This window comes from Hyperoodon ampullatus, assembly GCF_949752795.1.
Source record: "Hyperoodon ampullatus genome assembly, chromosome: 20".
Lineage (NCBI taxonomy): Eukaryota > Metazoa > Chordata > Mammalia > Artiodactyla > Ziphiidae > Hyperoodon > Hyperoodon ampullatus.
Genome location: NC_136933.1, coordinates 15,950,387 through 15,971,530, shown reverse-complemented (window position 1 = coordinate 15,971,530; position 21,144 = coordinate 15,950,387). Strand labels below are relative to the sequence as shown.

The window sequence follows — 21,144 nt, the reverse complement described above, 5'->3', positions numbered from 1 at the left end:
CGTGGTGGTGCAGTGGTTAAGAATCTGCCTGCCAATGTAGGGGACACGGGTTCGAGCCCTGGTCTGGGAAGATCCCACATGCCACGGAGCAACTAAGCCCGTGTGCCACAACTACTGAGCCTAAGCTGTAGAGCCTGCGAGCCACAACTACTGAGCCCGCGTGCTACAACTACTGAAGCCCACGAGCCTACAGCCCGTGCTCCGCGGCAAGAGAAGCCACCGCAATGAGAAGCCTGCACACCACAATGAAGAGTAGCCCCTGCTCGCCACAACTAGAGAAAGCCCATGTGCAGCAACGAAGATCCAATGAAGCCGAAAATAAATATTTTTTAAAATCCTTTAAATTTCTTTGAAAGTAGCATCATTATTTTAAGTTAGAGCACAATTACAGAAGGGAAAAATAAGCCCAATGCTAATGAAATCTTATACTATTTTAGTAATTTCAGTGGAAAACAAAACAAGAGTTGGGTTTCCTCTGGGTTTACAGTGGTCCGTACTGTAAAAAGCCTTTTGTCAAGTGTTGATTCTCTCCTCATTAAGGAACTGCCTGAAACTGTATTCTTGGGTCAACTTTTGCTTCTCCTAATTATATCTGTGTCTCAGGATCCACGACATGGATTTAAACAGACCCATGGGGGCTTCCCTGGTGGCGCAGTGGTTGAGAGTCCGCCTGCCAATGCAGGGGACACGGGTTCGTGCCCCGGTCTGGGAAGATCCCACATGCCGCGGAGTGGCTGGTCCCATGAGCCATGGCCACTGAGCCTGCGCGTCCGGAGCCTGTGCTCTGCAACGGGAGAGGCCACAACAGTGAGAGGCCCGCGTACCGCAAAAAAAAAAAACAAAAAAAAAACCAGACCCATGGTTAAATGTAAACAGATGTGGTGGTCACACAGTGCCCAGCTATTCGTTTGTCTATAAAGTGGCAGAAATTGAACCTTTAATTAATAGGACTTGATTCTACCTAAATCCCTAATATAACTATTAAAATGTAGTCCCTTTCAATAAGATAAATGCCCAGGTATTATTTTTAAAGATCCAACAATCAGTCCTCCACCAAGTCCAAATATCTTGTACCTTATTGATCTGTTTGTTTGAGAACCAATTCTCAATTGAGAACCAATAAAAAGCACTGTTTCAACCAGATTCTCATTTCCTAAGTATCCCTTCAATGCATAAGTAAAGCATCATTCCAGATGAAAACTCATTAGTCAATCTTGGTCTTGCCGTAACTGGATATTCCTGCTTCTAAGAAGGTTGGAAGAATACCACCTGGGTAACTTGCAGCAACTTCCCAGTGCCCACATACTCCACTCTCTACATGCTGACAGTGCCTTTAAAGCCTTCTGAGCACCATCAAAAACCTTATTATTTACTTATCTTGAAGCAAGTTTGCTTATCATCTAGAAAAGTTCTCAGAACCTTCTTGTCTCTCTCCACCATCTCTCACCTTTCTGAAGACTTTAAATAGAAGCAAGGCCTTGGCAACGAAATCATTTATCACATGGTTCAAATTACATTTGTGCAGTGGTATGAGTTTACCTATAATCTTGCAGATCTAAATTATAACCAGAGAAGTAGGAATTACCCCCTTCCTATATACAAATAATGTTTTTAAAAGGTATACTTAAAAGCAGAATCTTTTGAAATCATATGTAATACTGAAAAACAGTATACATGTATTATTATAGTAATTCAGCTGTATTGAAGTTCATGTTATATTGCTTCTTCAGATCTCTTATATTAACATTTAACCACAAATACTCTTTGTCAGATGCCAAGCACTGTGCTTGTCTATAGACTAAAAAGATGATGAATTCATAGTCTCTATAGACCAAAATATAAATGGATTCAATACAGACCCAATGACGAAATTGGATGCCCATTCAGGGGACCATATCACAAACCCAGTGAGAAGAATGGGGTTCATCTTTTGGAGGAGATGTCTGAAATGATCTGATCAGTCACAACTTTCCTTCTTCTCTGCAATGATACACCAGTTGCCATGATCATTCCCAGAGCTCAGAATATGGAGCTCTGACACACTCTCCTTCAGCAGGCCATAGAGCTCGCCTTCTCGAAACACGTGGTAATAGCGCATAAAGGCACCAGAATCCAAAATGTCGGGCTGTTGTTCTTCGACAGAAATGGTGTCACCTGGGTTGGAATCTTTGGAATCAGCTGAAGAAATCCTCCTCCATATTTTACTAGCAGAAGGGGTACCCTCTTCTAAGTTACCTGCATCCATACAATTCTCCTTGGTATTGGTGCTACCCAGAAAATTCCCATCTCCATTTCTCCTCACGCCTCTTGGATGGTCTCCATTTATGTGTTTGTGTGTGGCGGGCGCTCTCAGCCATTCCAGGTGTTTTTGAGAAGTCTCCACAAAGACTTCCTCATCTAAATTTTGCTGTCCTGTTGAAAATGGCTCTGGATGATCTAAGTCAAAACTTGAGTGTCTTGAAGGCTGGGTGGATATCGTGCTATTGGCCCAACTTTCTGTGTTTTTCAAGGGTCTCATTTTTTCAATTTGCTTCCTTAGCGTTGATTCATCCAAAGATCTAGAGGAAAACCAGGAACGAAAAGATTTCCCCAGCGTGTTATAGAATCCATTCTCTTCCTCGCCTTCCTTGGAAATATTTGCACAGCAGGTGCCAGCTAGAGCAGAGTCACAGTCCACACTATGGGACCGCCTGGAATCACAGCACCCCTTAAAACAAACGGGACAGCGACACGCAGAGCAGGGAGGGTGGTAGGGATGGCTTCTTTCTGGATGCCCACACTGCTTCTTTCTCCCAGGCTGGCTGGATTCCGAGAGGGGCTGGGAGCACAAGGCTTTGTTCCATGGAACAAGCACGTCTTGCTTCTCAAAGTGCCGGTTCTTTTGTTCCATGGCCCAAACATAAATCATCAGCTGGCCTCCAGGAACTAAGACCCTGGCCATTTCTTTTATTGCTCTGATTCTTCTTTGTTTTGTAGAAAAATGATGTATGACTGAAAAAGAAGAAACTAGATCTCAGTGTGTATATACACACATAAACCTACACATGTATAGGCTAGTATTTTCCATATAAAAATGATGCATTTTTTTCCCTAAATAAAGATTTTTATTAGAATTATATCACAACTGTTTTCTGGGTTGAAGAATGGTAAAGAAAGAGGTATTCTTTCTCTTTTTAAATTTTATATTGGAGTATAGTTGATCAAAAATATTGTGTTCATTTCAGGTGTACAGCAAAGTGATTATACATATACATGTATCTATTCTTTTTCAGATTCTTTTCCTATCTAGGTTATTTATTACAGAATAGTGAGCAGAGTTCCCTGTGCTATACAATAGGTCCTTGCTGGTCATCTATCTTAAAACATGGCAATGTGTACATGTCAATCCCGAGCTCCCTAACTATTCCTTCTCCCCACCCTTCCCCGCCCCGGTAACCAGAAGTACGTTCTCTAAATCTGTGAGTCTGTTTCTGTTTTGTAAATAAGTTCATTTGTATCATTTTTTTTTTTTTTTTTTTTTTTTTTTTTTTTTTTTTTTTGTGGTATGCGGGCCTCTCACTGTTGTGGCCTCTCCCGTTGCGGAGCACAGGCTCCGGACGCGCAGGCCCAGCAGCCATGGCTCACGGGCCCAGCCGCTCCGCGGCATATGGGATCCTCCCAGACCGGGGCACGAACCCGTATCCCCTGCATCGGCAGGCGGACTCTCAACCACTGCGCCACCAGGGAGGCCCCATTTGTATCATTTTTTAAAAAAAATTCTACACATAAGTGATATCACATATTTGTCTTTGACTGACTTCACTTAGTATGATATAATTTTGACATGTAGTAATGATTGCTTATAGTTTTTAATAATGTTAATATATGAAATTGTTGTGTATACTTAAGAAAAAGCAGCTTATAGGTCATCATTTTAGTTGCAGTCGTTGCAGAGTTAAAGTGAGAGTCAAGCAGGACTGCCTGTATCTAGTCTTAGGTGGGTTATTAGGCATATTTTTATCAAACAGTATATAGAAAGCACTAGTCTGTTAGCTTCTAGAGTTTAATCACACCGTGTCAAGAGAAAACATCAAATTATTTTTCCACACATATGCCTATCACTTATCTCAGGTAGGAAATTAGCTCTCAGGAAAGTCTGGACACTACTGCTCAGATATGAGTAGTGAGGGAACAGAGAAGATGAAACAGCTCCTGTAACTTCAGCATAATCCAGAGGTTTGTAATGGTTTCAGGCAAATAAATCTCTTCAGTTTACCTGCCACAGAGAGGTAGTAAATGCCTAAAATGAGATGATTATATGGCTGAGGTTGTCAGAGGAAGATTATACAAGAGGCACACTTTGTATTGTTCCCAATCAGGTTTGCTTTCCTATCAGCAGTGCACAAACCCTGGTTTCTCTTACTGTACCATGCAGCAGTGCAAGAGGTATTAGGTTCAAATGCATTTAAAGAACAGGACACCAGTGTATTTTGTCCTAGATCTACCAGTGACCAGCCTTGTGATCTTTGACCAAGTACTTTACTTCGCTAGGTGTCAGGCTGTTCTCCCCAATCCCCATCCCCAAAGAAAGGGCCCTTTATAATGGTCAGTTTGAAAGCTTACACTTCTCGAAGTAGTGTCATGGTCAATGAGCTAAAAGGGGGCAGAGAAGTCAGGACTGAGTAAGACTTAGGACAGTACTAACGTTCACATCTAGGATACTCCTGGCCGTTAATATCCCCCATAACTTGCACCTCATTCACTCTGGAACTTCCATGGGTGCGTTTTCTAAATGCAGGTGATCCTCGTCATCGGTGGATTCTGTATCTGCAAATTTGCCTACTTGCTAAAATTGCCTTGTGACTTCAGAACTCAGTATGCTCAGCATTTTCGTAGTCATTCCTTGACATGCGTAGAACAGCCAAAAAGTTGAGCCTCCCAAGGCCCACGTTCCCAGCTGGGGTCCCGCGAGGAGATGCTCTGCCTTCCTGTCTCAGCTCTGGTGCTGTCAACAAGTGTCCTTTTCACAGCCTGTTTCGTGCCGTGTGTTTTCGCATTTTGGTGTTTTGTTGGTGGTCTCTCTGTTGACGATCCCTCACAGCCCTGCCCCAGCACCGGGTGGAAGTGCTGTCTAGGGTTCGTAAGCCGTAAGGCTGCGATGTGTCTTACAGTGAAAATATGTGAGTTAGATGAGCTCCTTTTGGGTGCTATAGTGTTGCTGGCATGAGTTCAAAATTAAATAAGTCATCTTTAAACAGAAACGCACATAAAACAAGATGACGTGTTGATTAGTTGACAAAAGTATTGTGACCAGAGGCTTACAAGAACCTAATCCTGTATTATCCCTGGGAGCAATGGTTCAGTATTTGTTAATTCAGTGTTCATGGGACATTACAGAACATAACCATGGTGAATAACGAGAAGCGACTGTATTCTTGTGTTTTGGCCATTAAACAAAAAATGCCATTAAACCGGGACTATTTTAATACAGTAATTTCTTTTTATCAGATTTATAGGTCTTCAACATTTCAGGATTCTTGGCTTCAGAAGTTGTTTTTTTAAAATATTTATTTATGTATTTGGCTGTGCCGGGTCTTAGTTGCAGCATGTGGGATCTAGTTCCCTGACCAGGGATCAAACCCGAGGCCCCTGCAGTGGGAGTGCGGAGTCTTAGCCACTGGACCACCAGGGAAGTCCTCAGAAGTTTTGTTTTTAAGGAAGAACATCTTTATATTTTTCATTCCTGAAATATTTGTTATACGATAATCTATTTTAATACCATAATTTCACCCAGGAAATATCTGAATCTTTCATATTATATTTTATATTTATATTTAACTTATAATACTAAGTAACTTTTAAGCCAAATGCTTTTGAAAAAGAAAAAATTTACAAATGAAGTTTTCATTACATATAAAATGTATTATACATGCCTATGCATACATGTTCTATTAAGAAACATTGTAAATGTAACCCAAATGGGACCTAAACATATATTTATATGAATTTTATCAATGTCAGGAAACTGTGTTGAATTTTAAAGGATAAAAATGTCCCCTGTTGTTTAAAAATCATAACCACAATTTAAAGGCAAAAGTAGTACTCATTATATGTATCCTGTAGGATAGGGTGTTGAATTGAACAAGTGGGTAGGTAGAATTCAATGACTGGACTCCAGAATCAGAAATTACACAAGATCATCTTTAAAGTCCTGTTATATCTTGGGATTTTATGATGTATTGTTATTTAATTTTTTAAGGGTGTTTGTCTCATCTAACTGGAAGCATTCAGAATCTGTGGGTTTAGCATGAAGCAGAATTTTTCAACCTCAGCATTGTTGGCGTTTGTAAACAAGCTAGATGATTCTTTCTTGTGGGAGCTGGGGAGGCAGCAACTAGATGACAGCAGCACATACACATACCCAGTTGTGACAACCAAAAATGTCTCCAGACATTGACAGGCATCGCCTGAGGGTGGGGGGCAGTGTAACCGCAAGTTGAGAACCACTGGCACGAATAGTTGGTTGACACTATTTCAATAGATGAACAAATTTTTATAAAATTTTGGTCATACTAGTCTTTTTTTTTTAACATCTCTATTGGAGTATGATTGCTTTACAATGGTGTGTTAGTTTCTGCTGTATAACAAAGTGAATCAGCTCTCCAGACACATGTCATACTATTCTAAAAGCAAGCAGAAAGACTGTTTCTTTTCGTAATCTGTGAGTAAAACATAAGGAATGTATAATTAGGTATGATGCTTACCGTCTCATTACTAAGTGACATGGAAAACTATATATTTAAAACCATATTTCTTCATGTTAAGCAAGAAATGCCAACATACAGAATTCTATATAGGGAAGTAAATATATATGGACATAGCAGAGACAGTTTATTGAAAGTTCTCATAATATAGTTCTAAATGTAAAATCTAATTGGAAATTGACTGCACCACGTTAATTATAGTTACAGTTCATAAAAACACATGCTGGGTTTCCTTCCACCTAAGGAAGCATTTTTCATTGGAAGATGGCAACCTGGTGTGCTCCATTTCCTCTGTGGGCAGGAGACTTAAACTGAAAGAAAAGAAAGACTTAACCATGTACAACATGGAGCATTTCCCTGAAGTAAGAAAGTTGGTCAGGAGCCCCACGCCTGCAACAGTGGTTCAACAGCACAGGCTCTTTCTAGGTAGCCAGCTGTATAGACTCTACAACTAAAGTAAACAATAGAAGAGCAAGAAAATACACTTCTCTGACCTCCCTCCAATTTCTGGTTCTTGAGGTGGCATGACCAAACCAAAAATTCTTCCTACTAAAGATTCAGAGCATTGTATAGTGTTGCTTGGTTCAACAAGAATCCCTTCTCTTAATGCTTAAAACCAAATGGACTTAACAGTTTCAAACGCAAAGAAGTAGGGCTGTCAAAGAGCAGGTTTCCATGGCAACCACCTCCTGCCAGTCCTAACTGGTTCCAAGGTTATGGCATCCAAGCTGGCATCCCCTCACTATGCAAAGATACAGGCCCCAGCGAATGGTGGAAATAGCGATTTCTCATCTATTCCAGGACGGAGCAAACAGTCTTATTCCATGTTTATCTGGCAGTCAGTTTTATATAGATTCACCTTGCTTTGATAAAGCTTGTTATATTCAAATACATTAATTTTTTTAAAGTGTGTTGGAGGGAATAATTTGCCCTGCAAAAGATTTTTTGCTTTGGGAAAGGATTTGCCACAAGATTTCCTTAAATAATATGATTCCCCAGCACACTTAAATATGACCAGCACACTAAGTTTCAGGACTATATGTATTGAATAAAATGACCCTTACCTGTGTATATTTCAAGCATGGATTTTTGCTGTTTCTTTTCATTTTTGGCATTTTATGGGCACACTTGTTCGGAGAATATGAGGAATGTATTCCCTAGATTTATGAACAATCTCTGGCAGTAAGAGAGCAGACTGGCACTACAAAAACAATGCAATCTGGGACCAGGTGGGACCATCTTCCCCAGCGACTTTTGTACAGTGAGTGGCAGGTTGGTGACACATCCTTCCAGTGACATTCAGTGCCTTAGTCCTGCAATATTCTGCTAATAAAGGGCACACCTGTGGCCTGGAAAAGGTAATATGACTTCTAAAGATCTACTTCACGTTGAAAGAATCTGGCTTCATTTCAGTAGAACAAAGTACTATATTCAATGAGTACAATTCCTCCAATACTTTGTTACTCGTAAGTGAAAGAAATTGGAATGAGTCATCAAAAAGAAGAAAACAACAGTTTGAGGGTTGAACTAGTTAAAACAATCGTATGTACCACCATAAGTACATTTGAACTTAGTTAAATAGTTCAGTTGCAATATTTTTAAAAATTAGACAAAATGAATTACATAGATCTTTCTACAAAGAATGGATGTTGAGTTGTGAGAGCAGCCTCAGCTAGGTAACGCTATTCTCATGGTGAAGAGTGAATGTGTGACGGGGCTGCCTTACCTCCTATGGAGATGATGGCGTCGAAGCCCTGATCCCTAAAGGGGAGATTAAGGTTGTCACATACCATGACTTCACATCCTCTACTCCGGGCAATCTCTACCAATGGTGCACAGTAGTCACAGCCCAGGGTGTGTACCTGGCTGTTCACTTTCAGATACTTTCCAGTTCCACAACCTGTAAGAGAAAAACCTGTGTTACCCGCTATCCTTAACGGAAAGGGGAACATGGTCGGTCACTTTGTCTTATCACAGGGAATAGAAATAACTTGATACAGGCGAACCTCGGAGATGCTGCGGGTTCCATTCCAGACCATTGCAATAAAGCGAATGTCCCAATGAAGCGAGTCACATGACTCTTTTGGCTTCCCAGTGCATTTAAAAGTTACATTTACACTATACTGTGGTCTGTTCAGTGTCCAAGGGCATTATGTCTACAAAAACAATGTACATACCTTAATTTTAAAACAGTGTATTGCTAAAAAAATGTTAACCATCATCTGAGCCTTCAGCAAGTCATAATGTTTTTGCTGGTGGAGGGTTTGAAATACTGTGAGAATTACCAAAATGTGACACAGAGACACAAAGTGAGCAAATGGTGTTGGAAAAATAGCACCAATAGACTGGCTCAGTGCAGGGTTGCCACAGACCTTTAGTTGGTACAAAACACAACACAGTATCTGGGAAGTGCAATAAAATGAGGTCTGCCTGTATTAACTAACCAAGACAGAACACAACATGGATTGAAGGTACACACAAAAACAAAAAGAAAAGCCTTCAGAGAGCACATACATGTTTTTATATAGGAGATAAGAGGAAATGAAAATGGGAAAAAGAAATATTATTTATTGAATATTTAATGAGGTCATGTCCATAGGGCTTTCTTAACGGGATAGCACAATCAAGAAATGTCAGCTGGCCTCCAGCGGAGAATAATAGTTCCCTAGTATCCTAGTGACAAGGTCCAGTCTCTCTACAAAAGTTACCTTCACACACATATTTCATTATGTTTAGGTCTACATGTTCTGGGCATTTATTCTTGTGTTATCTTTCCAAACCTTCATCACTTGCTGGCTATGTAAAACAGACTACTGTCAACAACTTTTCAATGGGTATAGATAAAATAACTTACACAATAAAACAGGCCTTTCAAAAATTGAAAATTTGAATTTGAATGAAAAAAGGATTTCAGCATCTTTTTATCCAATCTGTTGTCAGTGCTAGGTTTTAAATGATCTCTATTAACTCTGAATACAACTCTGACAAAGAACTATTTTTTCTTAAATAGACCATTTTTAAAAAAAATATTTGTTTATTTGGCTGCACCGGGTCTTAGTTGTGGCACACGTGATCTTTAGTTGCGGCATGCAGGCTCTAGTTTCCTGACCAGGGATCGAACCCAGGCCCCCTGCATTGGGAGTCTTAACCACCAGACCACCAGGGAAGTCCCTTAAATAGACCATTTTTGACATTCACTTTCTGGTGGCAGAGACCCAAGTAATTCAAGATTTACACAGCCCAGGGGCTTCCCTGGTGGCGCAGTGGTTGAGAGTCCGCCTGCCGATGCAGGAGACACCGGTTGGTGCCCCAGTCTGGGAAGATCCCACATGCCACGGAGCGGCTGGGCCCGTGAGCCATGGCCGCTGAGCCTGTGTGTCCGGAGCCTGTGCTCCGCAACGGGAGAGGCCACAACAGTGAGAGGCCCACGTACCGCAAAAAAAAAAAAAAAAAAAAAGATACAAATGGGTAAAATAACATTTACTAGATATAATTATTGATTTGCACAGTGGTACTTAAAGAATATTATTTGTGCCATAATATGTAGTAGCAAAATGTAGCAAACAACATGCATATCTGTTGGTATGGTGTTATTAGCATAGAAAGCTATGCAGCTTTTAATAGTTAGCAGCTCTATGAGAACAAACATGGAGTGATCTCAATATATTAAAAGAAACAAGAGCTAGGTGTATAGCAGTTTGTATAACATACTAATTTGTGTAATTGAAAAAGGGAAATCCACCCATGCACACACTTATATGCACAAATACGCTTATATTTATGTGAAATACCTCAAGAAGATTATACAAGAAGCTAAAGCAAGAGGCCCACGTACTGTAAAAAAAAAAAAAAGCTAAGAGCATGGTGCCTCTGATGTGGGTTACTTGGTGCTGGAAGACTGGGATGAGAGAATATTTTTCACTGTACATTTTTTTGTACCTTGTTGTTAAGCCATTTAAATGGATTTCCTATCAAAAAAATTTTAAGCAATTTGTATTCCCCCCATTTTTGAACTGTTTGTTCATATGACTTCATCATTTTGCAGGGGGGTTGTTGGTCTTTTTCATACTGGCTTTGAAGAAGGCTCCATAGAGTAAGAAAATTGCCTATTTTTCTGTCAGATATATTGCAGATATTTTTACCTAGTTTGTTTTTGGTTTTTTACTTCATTTATATATTTGTCTAGAAATTTGCCTTGTAGAACCTTTTAAATTTTATGTTGTCAAAAATACCAACGCAATTAATCCTCATTACTCACAGACTCTGTATCTGCCTCTTCACCTAATTGCTAAAATTTATTTGCAGTGCCCACGTCTGTACTGGCAGCGCATGCGTGTAAAGCTTTAAACAGAAGCACACATGAAACAAGGTTAGGTATTGATCAGTCGACAAAAATATTGTGACCACAGGCTCCTAGGAACCTAATCCAGTATTTCCCCTAGGGCAATAACTCAGTATTCACTAATTCAGGGTTCACGGAAACTTTATAGAACCTAACTACTGTGGATAATGACAGTCAACTGTATTTTATTTTATGACTTCTCCCTTTTTTTGTGTCATACATTGAGAGGCCTTTTGCTTTTGAGAATTTTTTTTTAAATTATATAGTCATCATCTAGTCCTTTAATGAATTCATTTTCTTATACTTAAATCTTTGCTCCATTTGGAATTTTTGGTGTAAGGTATGAGAAAGTAGCATATATATTCTGTTGTCCCCAAACCTTTTCCTCCCAGTTGATTTAAGATTCTGGTACTTTGCTTATATTGTGAGTGGTAAGAGTTCCAAACTCACTGCATTTTATGAAACCAGATTTTTTTTTAAGTTGACATGATAAAGATGTTTTTAAAGCCTCTCCACTTCTACATGACACGTACCCCTTCCCCAAATTCTACACGCTCGCACCATCTTTAACAAGCCAAAAGCCCTGGGCACATCTGTTTCTCTTACCAAAATTTAGAGTGAATGTCAAATTAGACGGAACTTGTAACTGTAGACTTAACGATTCTTACGGTGCCGTATGCATGTAATTGCTAGAAAGCCGTTTTAAGTGGGCATGCTTCAAATAGGAATCCTACCATGTCTTAAAACTTAATCTTAGATCTCCTGGGCTGTGATTTACCACTTCTACATTCCAAAAGATACTGAGCCAAAGTCCTCCAAGCAAATCATTATTTGCTTGATTATGAAGATATGATCTAATTAAAGATATGCTCTAATAATAAGACCCCTAAGGAATAGTTAAGGGACAGGATCCATGAGATTCATAAGAGGTTATAGGACCTCTTCTATAATCTCACAATTCTGGCTCTTCTTTAGAAGGCGTGAGAGCTACTCAGCGTGAGCCACCAAAACACTGTATTCACGAATGTGAATGTCTCTAAGTTTATTATTTTTTTAAATCATTCCGTGTTTTTTAAAGTATTTTTAAAATTAATTAATTAATTAATTTTTTGGCTGTGTTGGGTCTTCGTTGCTGCGTGAGGGCTTTCTCTAGTTGCAGCAAGCGGGGGCTACTCTTCGTTGCGGTGTGCGGTCTTCTCATCGCGGTGGCTTCTCTTGTTGCAGAGCACGGGCTCTAGGCGCGCGGGCTTCAGTACTTGTGGCACGTGGGCTCAGTAGTTGTGGCTCGCGGGCTCTAGCACGCAGGCTTAGTAGCTGTGGCGCACGGGCTTAGTTGCTCCGCGGCATGTGAGACTTCCCGGACCAGGGCTCGGACCCGTGTCCCCTGCACTGGCAGGCGGATTCTTAACCACTGCACCACCAGGGAAGTCCACTCTGAATTTAAAATGGTCAGTTTCACAAGCGGCCATTTCAATCCTGATTTATTCAAGCAACATCAGGTTGATTTTTGTGGGAGGATGTGCACGAAGGCTCTGAAAAAATTGCCACTGTCTATATGTAGATTTGAGGGGCTTTTCTACTTTCTGGCTTGACTGTATGAATTTCTGCTATAAAGTGAATATTCCAGGTGCTGACATGCCAAGGACACAATTTCAGACTTCTGGTTAGAACAGAAATGAAAAATGAATCTGAAAAGGAAAGGCATGATGGAATATATTTCAGATTACGTGGCACCGCCCCGGGTTACCTATGTCAGCGATGAGGCTGCCAGGCTTCTGGTCCTGGAGGAACTGGCGGACACGAGGCCAGGCTTTGCTCTGCAAGTCGCTGAAGTAAGGAGCGGTGCTCTCATACACATCGTGCACGTGCTGTTTCTCCAGCTGTGCAGCTGCATGATCCATCCTGGGGAAAACAGGGCCACACCAAGGAACGCAGTTCAGAGTAGGCACCAGAGATGGCTGATGGGGATGCAGATTTCCTAAAATTGGGAACTCACAACTGCCAAGATTGCGCTGCTTTTATACTTTTTTTTTTTTTTCTGGCCATGCCACGCGGCATGTGGGATCTTACTTCCCTGACCAGGGATCAGACCCACAGCCCCTGCACTGGAAGCACGGAGCCTTAACCACTGGACCACCAGGGAAGTCCCTGTTTTTATACTTTCTTATAAGCTGCAAAGAACACAGCCTTCACTGGAACCTCACCAGAGTTGTCAGAAGGCTAGCAAATGCATCCTTCTTACCTGCACATCTTCAGAAAACAGTCATTTGGGAATGAGCGAATTATAGTATGTTTCTCTGAAAGATCAATTCTTAATTTTGGAAGCATACACAAAGGTCTTAGCAAAGGTTCACTTTGGATAAAATCGTTCTATCGGATGCTAAATAGATTGTAAAATTTCATAGCACGTCGCTCAGCACTCCAATCCAATCACAAAGCCCAACTGATTCTACCTTTTTAATTTTTTTGGATTCCAACCATTTCTCTATATCCTACTGATTCTGTTTTAGAAAAGGTCCTCATTTCTTGCCTGAATTGCTTCAACAGGCTGTGAACAGTTTTTTTGTTTGTTTGTTTGCCCTTCAATCCCTTTCCTTCAATTATGCCACAACTGTTTTTCTATAACACAAGTCTTACTGTGTTGCTTCCTATCTTAGACTTTTTCAAAGGCATTTTATAGCTTGTCTGATCAAGTTCAGGTATCTCAGGGGGCATACAAGGCTCTTTTTGATCCGGCCTCCATTTTCCTCTTGAAGCCATTTCTCACCACCCTTCCCCAGCATCAGATGCACCTGTAATACTCAGTGATCGTGGCTTCTCAGGCATGACACAGCCCGTGTCATCCAGGGGCTGGACTGTTGCTGTGCATTACCAGGCGAACTCCTGTTCATCCTTGGCATAGGCATCGCCTCCTCCAGGAAGACTTCCCTGACTTCCATGCAGGATAAGGGCAATCAGAAAGGAGTGGGCAGAGTACAAGAGCAGCTCTTAGAGGCCTCTGCTTATTTGGGGTTTGATCTTTTAATTATTGTCTTGTGGCATGTGAGTGAGGAGTAGTATCCCAGGGAAGTGCTCAGAATGTGGCTTTTTACCAACCAATATGAAAGTATTATTAATCTCTGAAGAACCCATTTGACCCTACTCGTGCATACCAGCTAGCTCAGTCCTGCCCCTTGTACTCCTGTTGCATCCCATGCATCCTCTACAGATTACCAAGGACTGTAACAGTCTGTTAGATATTTTTCTCTAGCACTGGCTGGAAGATCCTAGGTAAATAGGACTTACCTTACTTAATGCTGAATCCTCAGTAGTTAGCACACAGCAGGCCTTCAAAAAATGAACAAACAAGCAAACAAACAACCAGAATGGACTCTGAGTACAGAGGGTAACATTGGCTTTGGTAGAAGAGAGTAACCTGGGGAGTGTGGGAAGAGAGGGGACCCTACACCCACAAGCTTGTAGATGGGAATATGGTAAGAGAAGGTAATGTCCTTGCACAGCCTCTGTGTTCCCTCCATACGCCCACCCCCTCACTACTCCCACTCTAGGAAGTAGGAAGCACTTGGGTAAGATGGCATCTGATTAGTTACTCCACTGTAAAGTGCCTGCCCCTCCGCCACCCCTCCCTGGCTTTCTATTTAAGAAATATGAGAGATACTTTGAGACCATGTAAATATCCTATTTCTCATCATCTCACTCACCACTTTTCGCATCCAGTCCATTGATGCCTCTTTCTAATTGAAGTATAGTTGATTTAAAATATTGTATTAGCTTCAGGTGTACAACATAGTGATTCAGTATTTTTATAGATTATACTCCATTTAAAGTTATTACAAAATAATGACTGTATTTCCCTGTGCTGTACAATGTAAACTTGTTGCTTATCTATTTTATACGTAGTGGTTTATATCTCTTAATTCCATAACCCTCTTTTGCCCGTCCCCTTCCCCCACTGGTAACCACTAGTTTGCTCTCTATATCTGTGAGTCTGTTTCTGTTTTGTTACATACATTCATTTGTTTTATTTTTTAGATTCCACATGTAAGTGAAATCATATGGTGTTTGTCTTTCTCTCTCTGACTTACGTCACTAAGCATAATATTCTCTAGGTCCATCCACGTTGCTGCAAATGGCAGAATTTCATTCTTTTTTTATGGCTGAGTAATACTATCACCAAATGATAATATTCTAATTCCATCATTCCCTCAACTGTGAGGAAGAGCTTTTCAGTATTCACTCTTAGAACAAACTAGCAGTAGGTTATCCCTAATTACTACGGACCTGCCCACAGTCCCTGCAAAAAACTGGCAAACTCCTGACAGAGTACAAATCTCATTTGTGATGTCTGACAAAACTTCCACCCAAACTGAAACAGCTTATATTGCACCCTCAACTAGAATTTACAAAGTAAACATATGGCTGGCTATAACTGCCTACACATGAGAAAAACCCAAACACGGAGCGCTTTTCTCTTTAATCAAAATCTCAGTAGACTTAAGTCTGTTTAATTTACTTTTCCCCCTCGAGGAATCAATCAGGCCATACAGTCTTGAGAACCGTAAAACAAATACATTTTAATACTTTACAGCACTTGCCCATGTTAAGTGGAAAAATCAACATAAACTCAATTCCCCTCCATCTGGCTCCAACTACAAGCTCAGAATTTGTAGTATCTGAACAGCACCCCGTGGAGATCTTTCTCTAAGTCTTCCCCCCAAGTTGCCCTCCTTCTACTATAAACAAGTAACCTCAAAGAGCTATTATAAAGTGTGTGAACAATATAAATCCATTTTGTTTCCTTTACACTTAAGATTATATTCTGCAGAATATATAGCTGACCATGAAATTGATCTGTAGAGTTGGGGCCATCCAATATGACATTTTCAACCGTCTGTGGATTTAAGTTACCTGCAGTATACACATATGCAAATTCCTTGTGAATCCGGTAATATGACTAAGCTAGTAAGACTAGTACTAAAGTAGTAACATAGGGTTCAAGCTGTAGCTAGGAAGGTAGGGTTTGGTTTAGCCAGGCTTCTTAATCTGTGTGCTGACAAAGTCCAGCCCTTGGAGCTGATGCCTTGTTGGTGAGTCACGAAAGAAGAGAAAGTAATTTGAAAGGGACAGAGAAGTCATAGAACGTAATGCACCAAACACTTGAAGAACTATTTTGGGCTTTATGTTAAGTACAATGGAAAGTGGTTCCTTGGAAAGCAGAAAAGAGGAGAGAAAGTTAATAGGAGAGGTCACTGGCTTGGTGTGTCTCCCATGGAGAGAGAAGCAAAGAGAGAAACATCAGCATCCTTGCTTCTAGCAACAGGGTGGTCAGTAACAGGTCACAGATGTTTGGTTTTCCTGTTCTGGGCATGTAACTAGGATAACACTTGTCTACCCAGCTTGATTCAGGCAAAGCCATGGGACTTGCTTTGACCAGCACATGTGATCAGAAAAGATGTGAATCACTTCTGGGCAGAAGCTTTATGAGCCAGTGTGTGTCTCTGCGATCCTGGAAGCATCAGCCCAGGTCCCTGAGTGACTCCTCTTTATGGATGGACAGTGTGCATGTTTTAAGCCAAAAATAAGGGAACAGACAGCTCATCATAAAGGATGTTGATTATCTATCTAGATAATGAAAAAGTAAAAACTATCAATCATATTCTGTTAGAAGATAACTTGTTACTATGTGAGTTTGTCCTGTTTTTTCTTTATAAATACTAATACGTTTTACTGTAGATAGAACAAAATTGGGAGAAAACAGAATACGGTTCTATATCCCACTTTTTAAAACTTAATTTAATATTGTGAGCCAAGGAAGGAAAGGAGAGAGGCAGGGAGAAAGGACACTAATATCTGTGGACCTGAAAGTGTGAAGGCATCAAGGTATTGCTGGAAGCGGTTTCTGTCAACGTGTGTGTGTGTGTGTGTGTGTGTGTGTGTGTGTATTTAACAGTAAGACATTAGTTTGAAAAAGAAGAGAATCTGTCAGAGGTAGTAGTGAAAAATAATTTTGGAGATCTAAGATTCGAGGGAATACTTAATCTCTCCCCAAACCTGAGCCCAAGCATTTATGACCATTATTTACAATCCCAGACATTTCAGAGATTAAATACTTTTAAAAATTTCTGCTTACCCACTCTTCCTTTGAGGAACTGCACCTCTCTTTGGACTTCGAGTGACGCTGGAGCCTGCCAGTCACGTAGGACAGGGGTGGACACATGACCTAATCTAGGACAATCATTCTCTCTCCCCTGAGAAACTGACAAGAGGTAGTTGAAGTCAAATCACTAAAGGAAATATCCTCCAGTTTCTCCTAAGTCTTACCTTTCCTGAGGTTTGGTTTGCAGCTCTACTGTTATATCAGCTACTTAGTATACTCCCAACATATCCCTCCTCTTGTTCGTTTTGATGTTTGCAGGCAAAGCACTTTATTTCAGACTTGAATGCATCTTCACAATCACCACATGGACGTCAGGGGGTGTCACAGTGGAAGAGATGCGCTGTGGCCACCAGAGTCCCAAGAGGACTTGCCACACATAGATGAAAGGGCTCTTGTTGGAGCCCTCTGGCAACAGAACATAGTGGGACGCAATGTCCTATTGGAACCAACGCTAGACTAAGAGAAGATCAGAGCTGTTGTCATAGTGCTGCCATCTTTGCCACCTCTCCGTCTTCCTTCTCTGTACTGCCACAACCTAGTACCTGAGCTGTTCTTACAGCTTTCTAGCTGGTCTCTCTGTCCCCCTTGCCTTCCTCCCACTCCTCACACCCGTCACCTCTAATATATCCATCATGCTGGGAGGTTGCAATACTCCTTTTCAATCACTATTCACTTGCTGGACACACCATACACTCCTATAGTAAAAGGCAACTGCAAAGACCACATTGCATATGTGCTGTTCTTAGCCTGATGGCTGTAACTTGTAATTTCCCTCCATGAACCCAAGAAACGCAGTTTAGAATCTCTAGTTCATGCCGATGCTGGATAATTTTCCTATAATGTGCATTTGATAATCTCCCCTCTCTGTTGAAAACCCTTCAGGAGACCTCTATGAGATGAAGCTTGCACTCCTCCATCTGGCATTCAAAAACCTCCATGACCTGGTCCCAGTCTAGCTTTCTAGCCATGTCCTATAACTGCCACAGCTCAAGTTCTCAGCTCTACCCAGAGAACTCGACTCACCTTTCCCTGAGTGGGCCTTGTTTATAGCTCGTCATCCAGGTCTTTGCTGAAGCCAGCAGGCTGTTCTTTCTCATCTGAAATGCTTCCCTTCCAAAATCTTACCTTCAAAGTCTAGCTCAGCCTCTTTCTCCTCCATAAAGACTTTAAGGATAGCTATCCATAAAAATAATAATTTCTCTCAGTATTTCTATATACTGCATATTTATTATCACTATCACTCTTAGAGCATTTCTCCTGATACTATCTTGAACTCTCAACTTTGTATATGTTCCCAACTAGATTAGAAGCTCCTGGAGGGCAGAACTGAAATTTGATCTTTCTTTTATATATATCATAGTGCCTTCACTCAATAATTAACTGTAGAACTAATGAATCAGTGAGCTGTTTCCTTAGCTCCCTATGCAAGACAACAGTGCTTTACTCCAGATAAACTGGTCCTCAGATATTCGGTCATAAATCATTAATCCCCTGGTAGGAGTCAAGAGGCACTCAGGAAGCAGGGCTAAGACTGAGCTTTCCCGGTTGTGTTTTGTGTTTCATAATTTCCTTCCCTTGCAGAGGCCTGTTTCAGAGATATACCCTAGACACACAATAGTCACATTTTTATAACTAAAAACAAATATAAATAACTGTACATTGTTCTCTTGTTATAAATGCCACAGAAGACACAATATTTAAAAAAAGAGAATAGAACTGCTTTAAATCTCAAAGATGGATTCAAACTATAATTCTAAAGTGAAAATACAAATTGGCCTGGACAGTTCAAAGACTTTACTTACATTATAAAAAGACTTCATTATAAAATACATAGGTTTTTAAAAAACTTTTTAATATATGATACTTCAAATGTAACACCTACATATTATTTTCAAGTACAAATTATACCGCAACCTTTTGAATGATAAAAACTATCATTTCACAATATGCTTAAGTCCTAGAAACACATTTTGTTCTCTAATAAAACACTAAATACATTCTTGTAATTTTAACTCACCCTGGACAACTATTTTCAAATTCTTTTTTCCACCTAGTGCAAAAATAAACTCCAGCTTACCTTATATCACATTGTCATAAATTGTAAATTAAAGGAATTGGGACTAATTAGGTTTCCCGAATATACTCATGTTATGTGAATTGCTGTGATAGCTGAAAGCTACTAACCTGAGTCATCTTGTGATTACAGAAAATTACTTCTTGTCTTTGTGATTCATGGCAGTTTCCACCCTCAGAGAGTGATAGCTGTTGTTCATAATTTTCTCAATGTATAATGTAAATGCAAAGTAGTAGGAGTGGAATCAAATAGCAAGGCCCTTCAGACGACGAACCACTCTGCATGAGCCTTTGAAGGGAATACAGGACCTATTAGGAAAAAAACAAATACTAAAGTTCATTTTACATAATAAAAATATTGAACCAGCTACAGCCCAGGTTGACCTCTTGACATATGCATAAATTACCCAGAGAAGAAGGGATTCGAAAGAACTGTTAATATATGAAACATGCCAGAACTATAAGAGTAGTTTCTAAATCAATTCCTCAGCTTTCTGTAAAACATACAGTACTTGCTTCCAAAATTAAATTGGTTGATTTCATCTTGTTCCTCAAAAAGTTACAAGCACTGAGAGTCAACTTTGAATCCAGTGGTTTAATTAAATGTAACTATTTAAGAGATATGACTAAATGTTATTAAGTCATTCCAGTACAACTTAACTGTTCAATATTTGCTCATATTATCAGCTATTTCCATGTCACTTTGACAAGTATTCCTAGGTATTCTTCGTTGTTCACATTTATTTTTTTTCTTTTTTCATAATAGAGCAGGTCTGTCATGAAGCTCATCAAAAGACTCTGAGTTACTTAAAAAAAAAAAAAGGACTTTGTATGACAGAAAGCACTTTGTAATGGAGAGGTCTTAGGATGTAAAATGAGGTCTGAAGAGATGTCTGGTGCGGTAGGAAAAGCCCATCCTGTAACACCTGGGGACCTGATTTCTTACCTGTAAATGAGGCACATGGACTTTAATCTCGATCATAGTTCTCAACCATTTTCCTCGGTCTTCACATCCTTTGTGTGTGCACCTCAGTGCCACGAACTGTACCCCTTTATTACACACAGTGATTCTCAGGAGGGTCCCTGAACTTCCCTGAGCTCCCCATCCACCCCACTCTTGGTCCCTCTTTAAGAAGCACTGATTTGGGTGTGCTTTGGAAAGCTTCTCTCTGGTCTTCAGAATATGCATATACATTTTAACATGTTATCTCTCAGTCATATGCAGGTATACGATCTGTACCACTGAGACCCACGAAGCTTGGCTTTTTAGGAAGAACATTTAGGAAGAGTCTTGAAAGAGCTACTAGCCAAAAGATCTCACCCTTCCTTTTGCAGTTTTAGAGCCTGCCTTAATCATAAAGGAGATGATGTTGTCGTCTGAGCCTCCATGCTAGTGGCAAAGCTAAAGGCTGTCCCCTGGGATTCACCCTTCCTGCCCTGACCTAGGGGCTGCTTTGTCACCAGCCACCCTGGCTGTCTAAGCACCTTTCCTTCAGGCATTTGTGCCCAAACGCATTCACCCTCTCAGATATGCCACTGAGGGCAGAGTGTTCCGAGCCTTAGTCACAAAGTGACTGAATGAAAAGAATTTCAGATAGTGCAGCAGGCGTGTGTGAGCTACTCGGGTGAAAGCAGGGGTGGGGAACTTTTCTTCTATATCCCCGAATCAGAGTCCCTAAACACCTATAAAGATAATTGACTTTCTATAAGTTTACTAAATTATGATCCAAATTTGCCTCTCTTGAAAACGAATCATGTTACCTTTTCCAAGAAGTTGCTGGGCAAAGACAAAATAGGGTAGTATCTATCTTTTCAAAAGTTGAATTCAA

General features: G+C 40.5%; 1 protein-coding gene across 2 annotated transcripts; it reads right to left on the bottom strand.

Moving 5' to 3' along the window:
* Positions 1 to 1,957: 1,957 nt before the first annotated feature.
* On the bottom strand, positions 1,958 to 12,992 carry TRMT9B (tRNA methyltransferase 9B (putative); the record flags this gene model as incomplete). Of its 2 annotated transcripts, XM_079726846.1 has the most annotated exons (3): positions 12,833 to 12,992; positions 8,470 to 8,643; positions 1,958 to 2,991 (listed from the first exon to the last, which is right to left on the bottom strand). In XM_079726846.1, exons 1-3 carry the CDS (start codon positions 12,984 to 12,986, stop codon positions 1,958 to 1,960), a joined length of 1,362 nt encoding a protein of 453 aa, XP_079582972.1. In that variant the 5' UTR covers positions 12,987 to 12,992. The 2 variants fall into 2 exon arrangements, with proteins under 2 accessions (XP_079582972.1, XP_079582973.1); XM_079726847.1 differs by lacking the exon at positions 8,470 to 8,643 and having other exon boundaries at positions 12,833 to 12,983.
* Between the last annotated feature and the right edge of the window lie 8,152 nt (positions 12,993 to 21,144).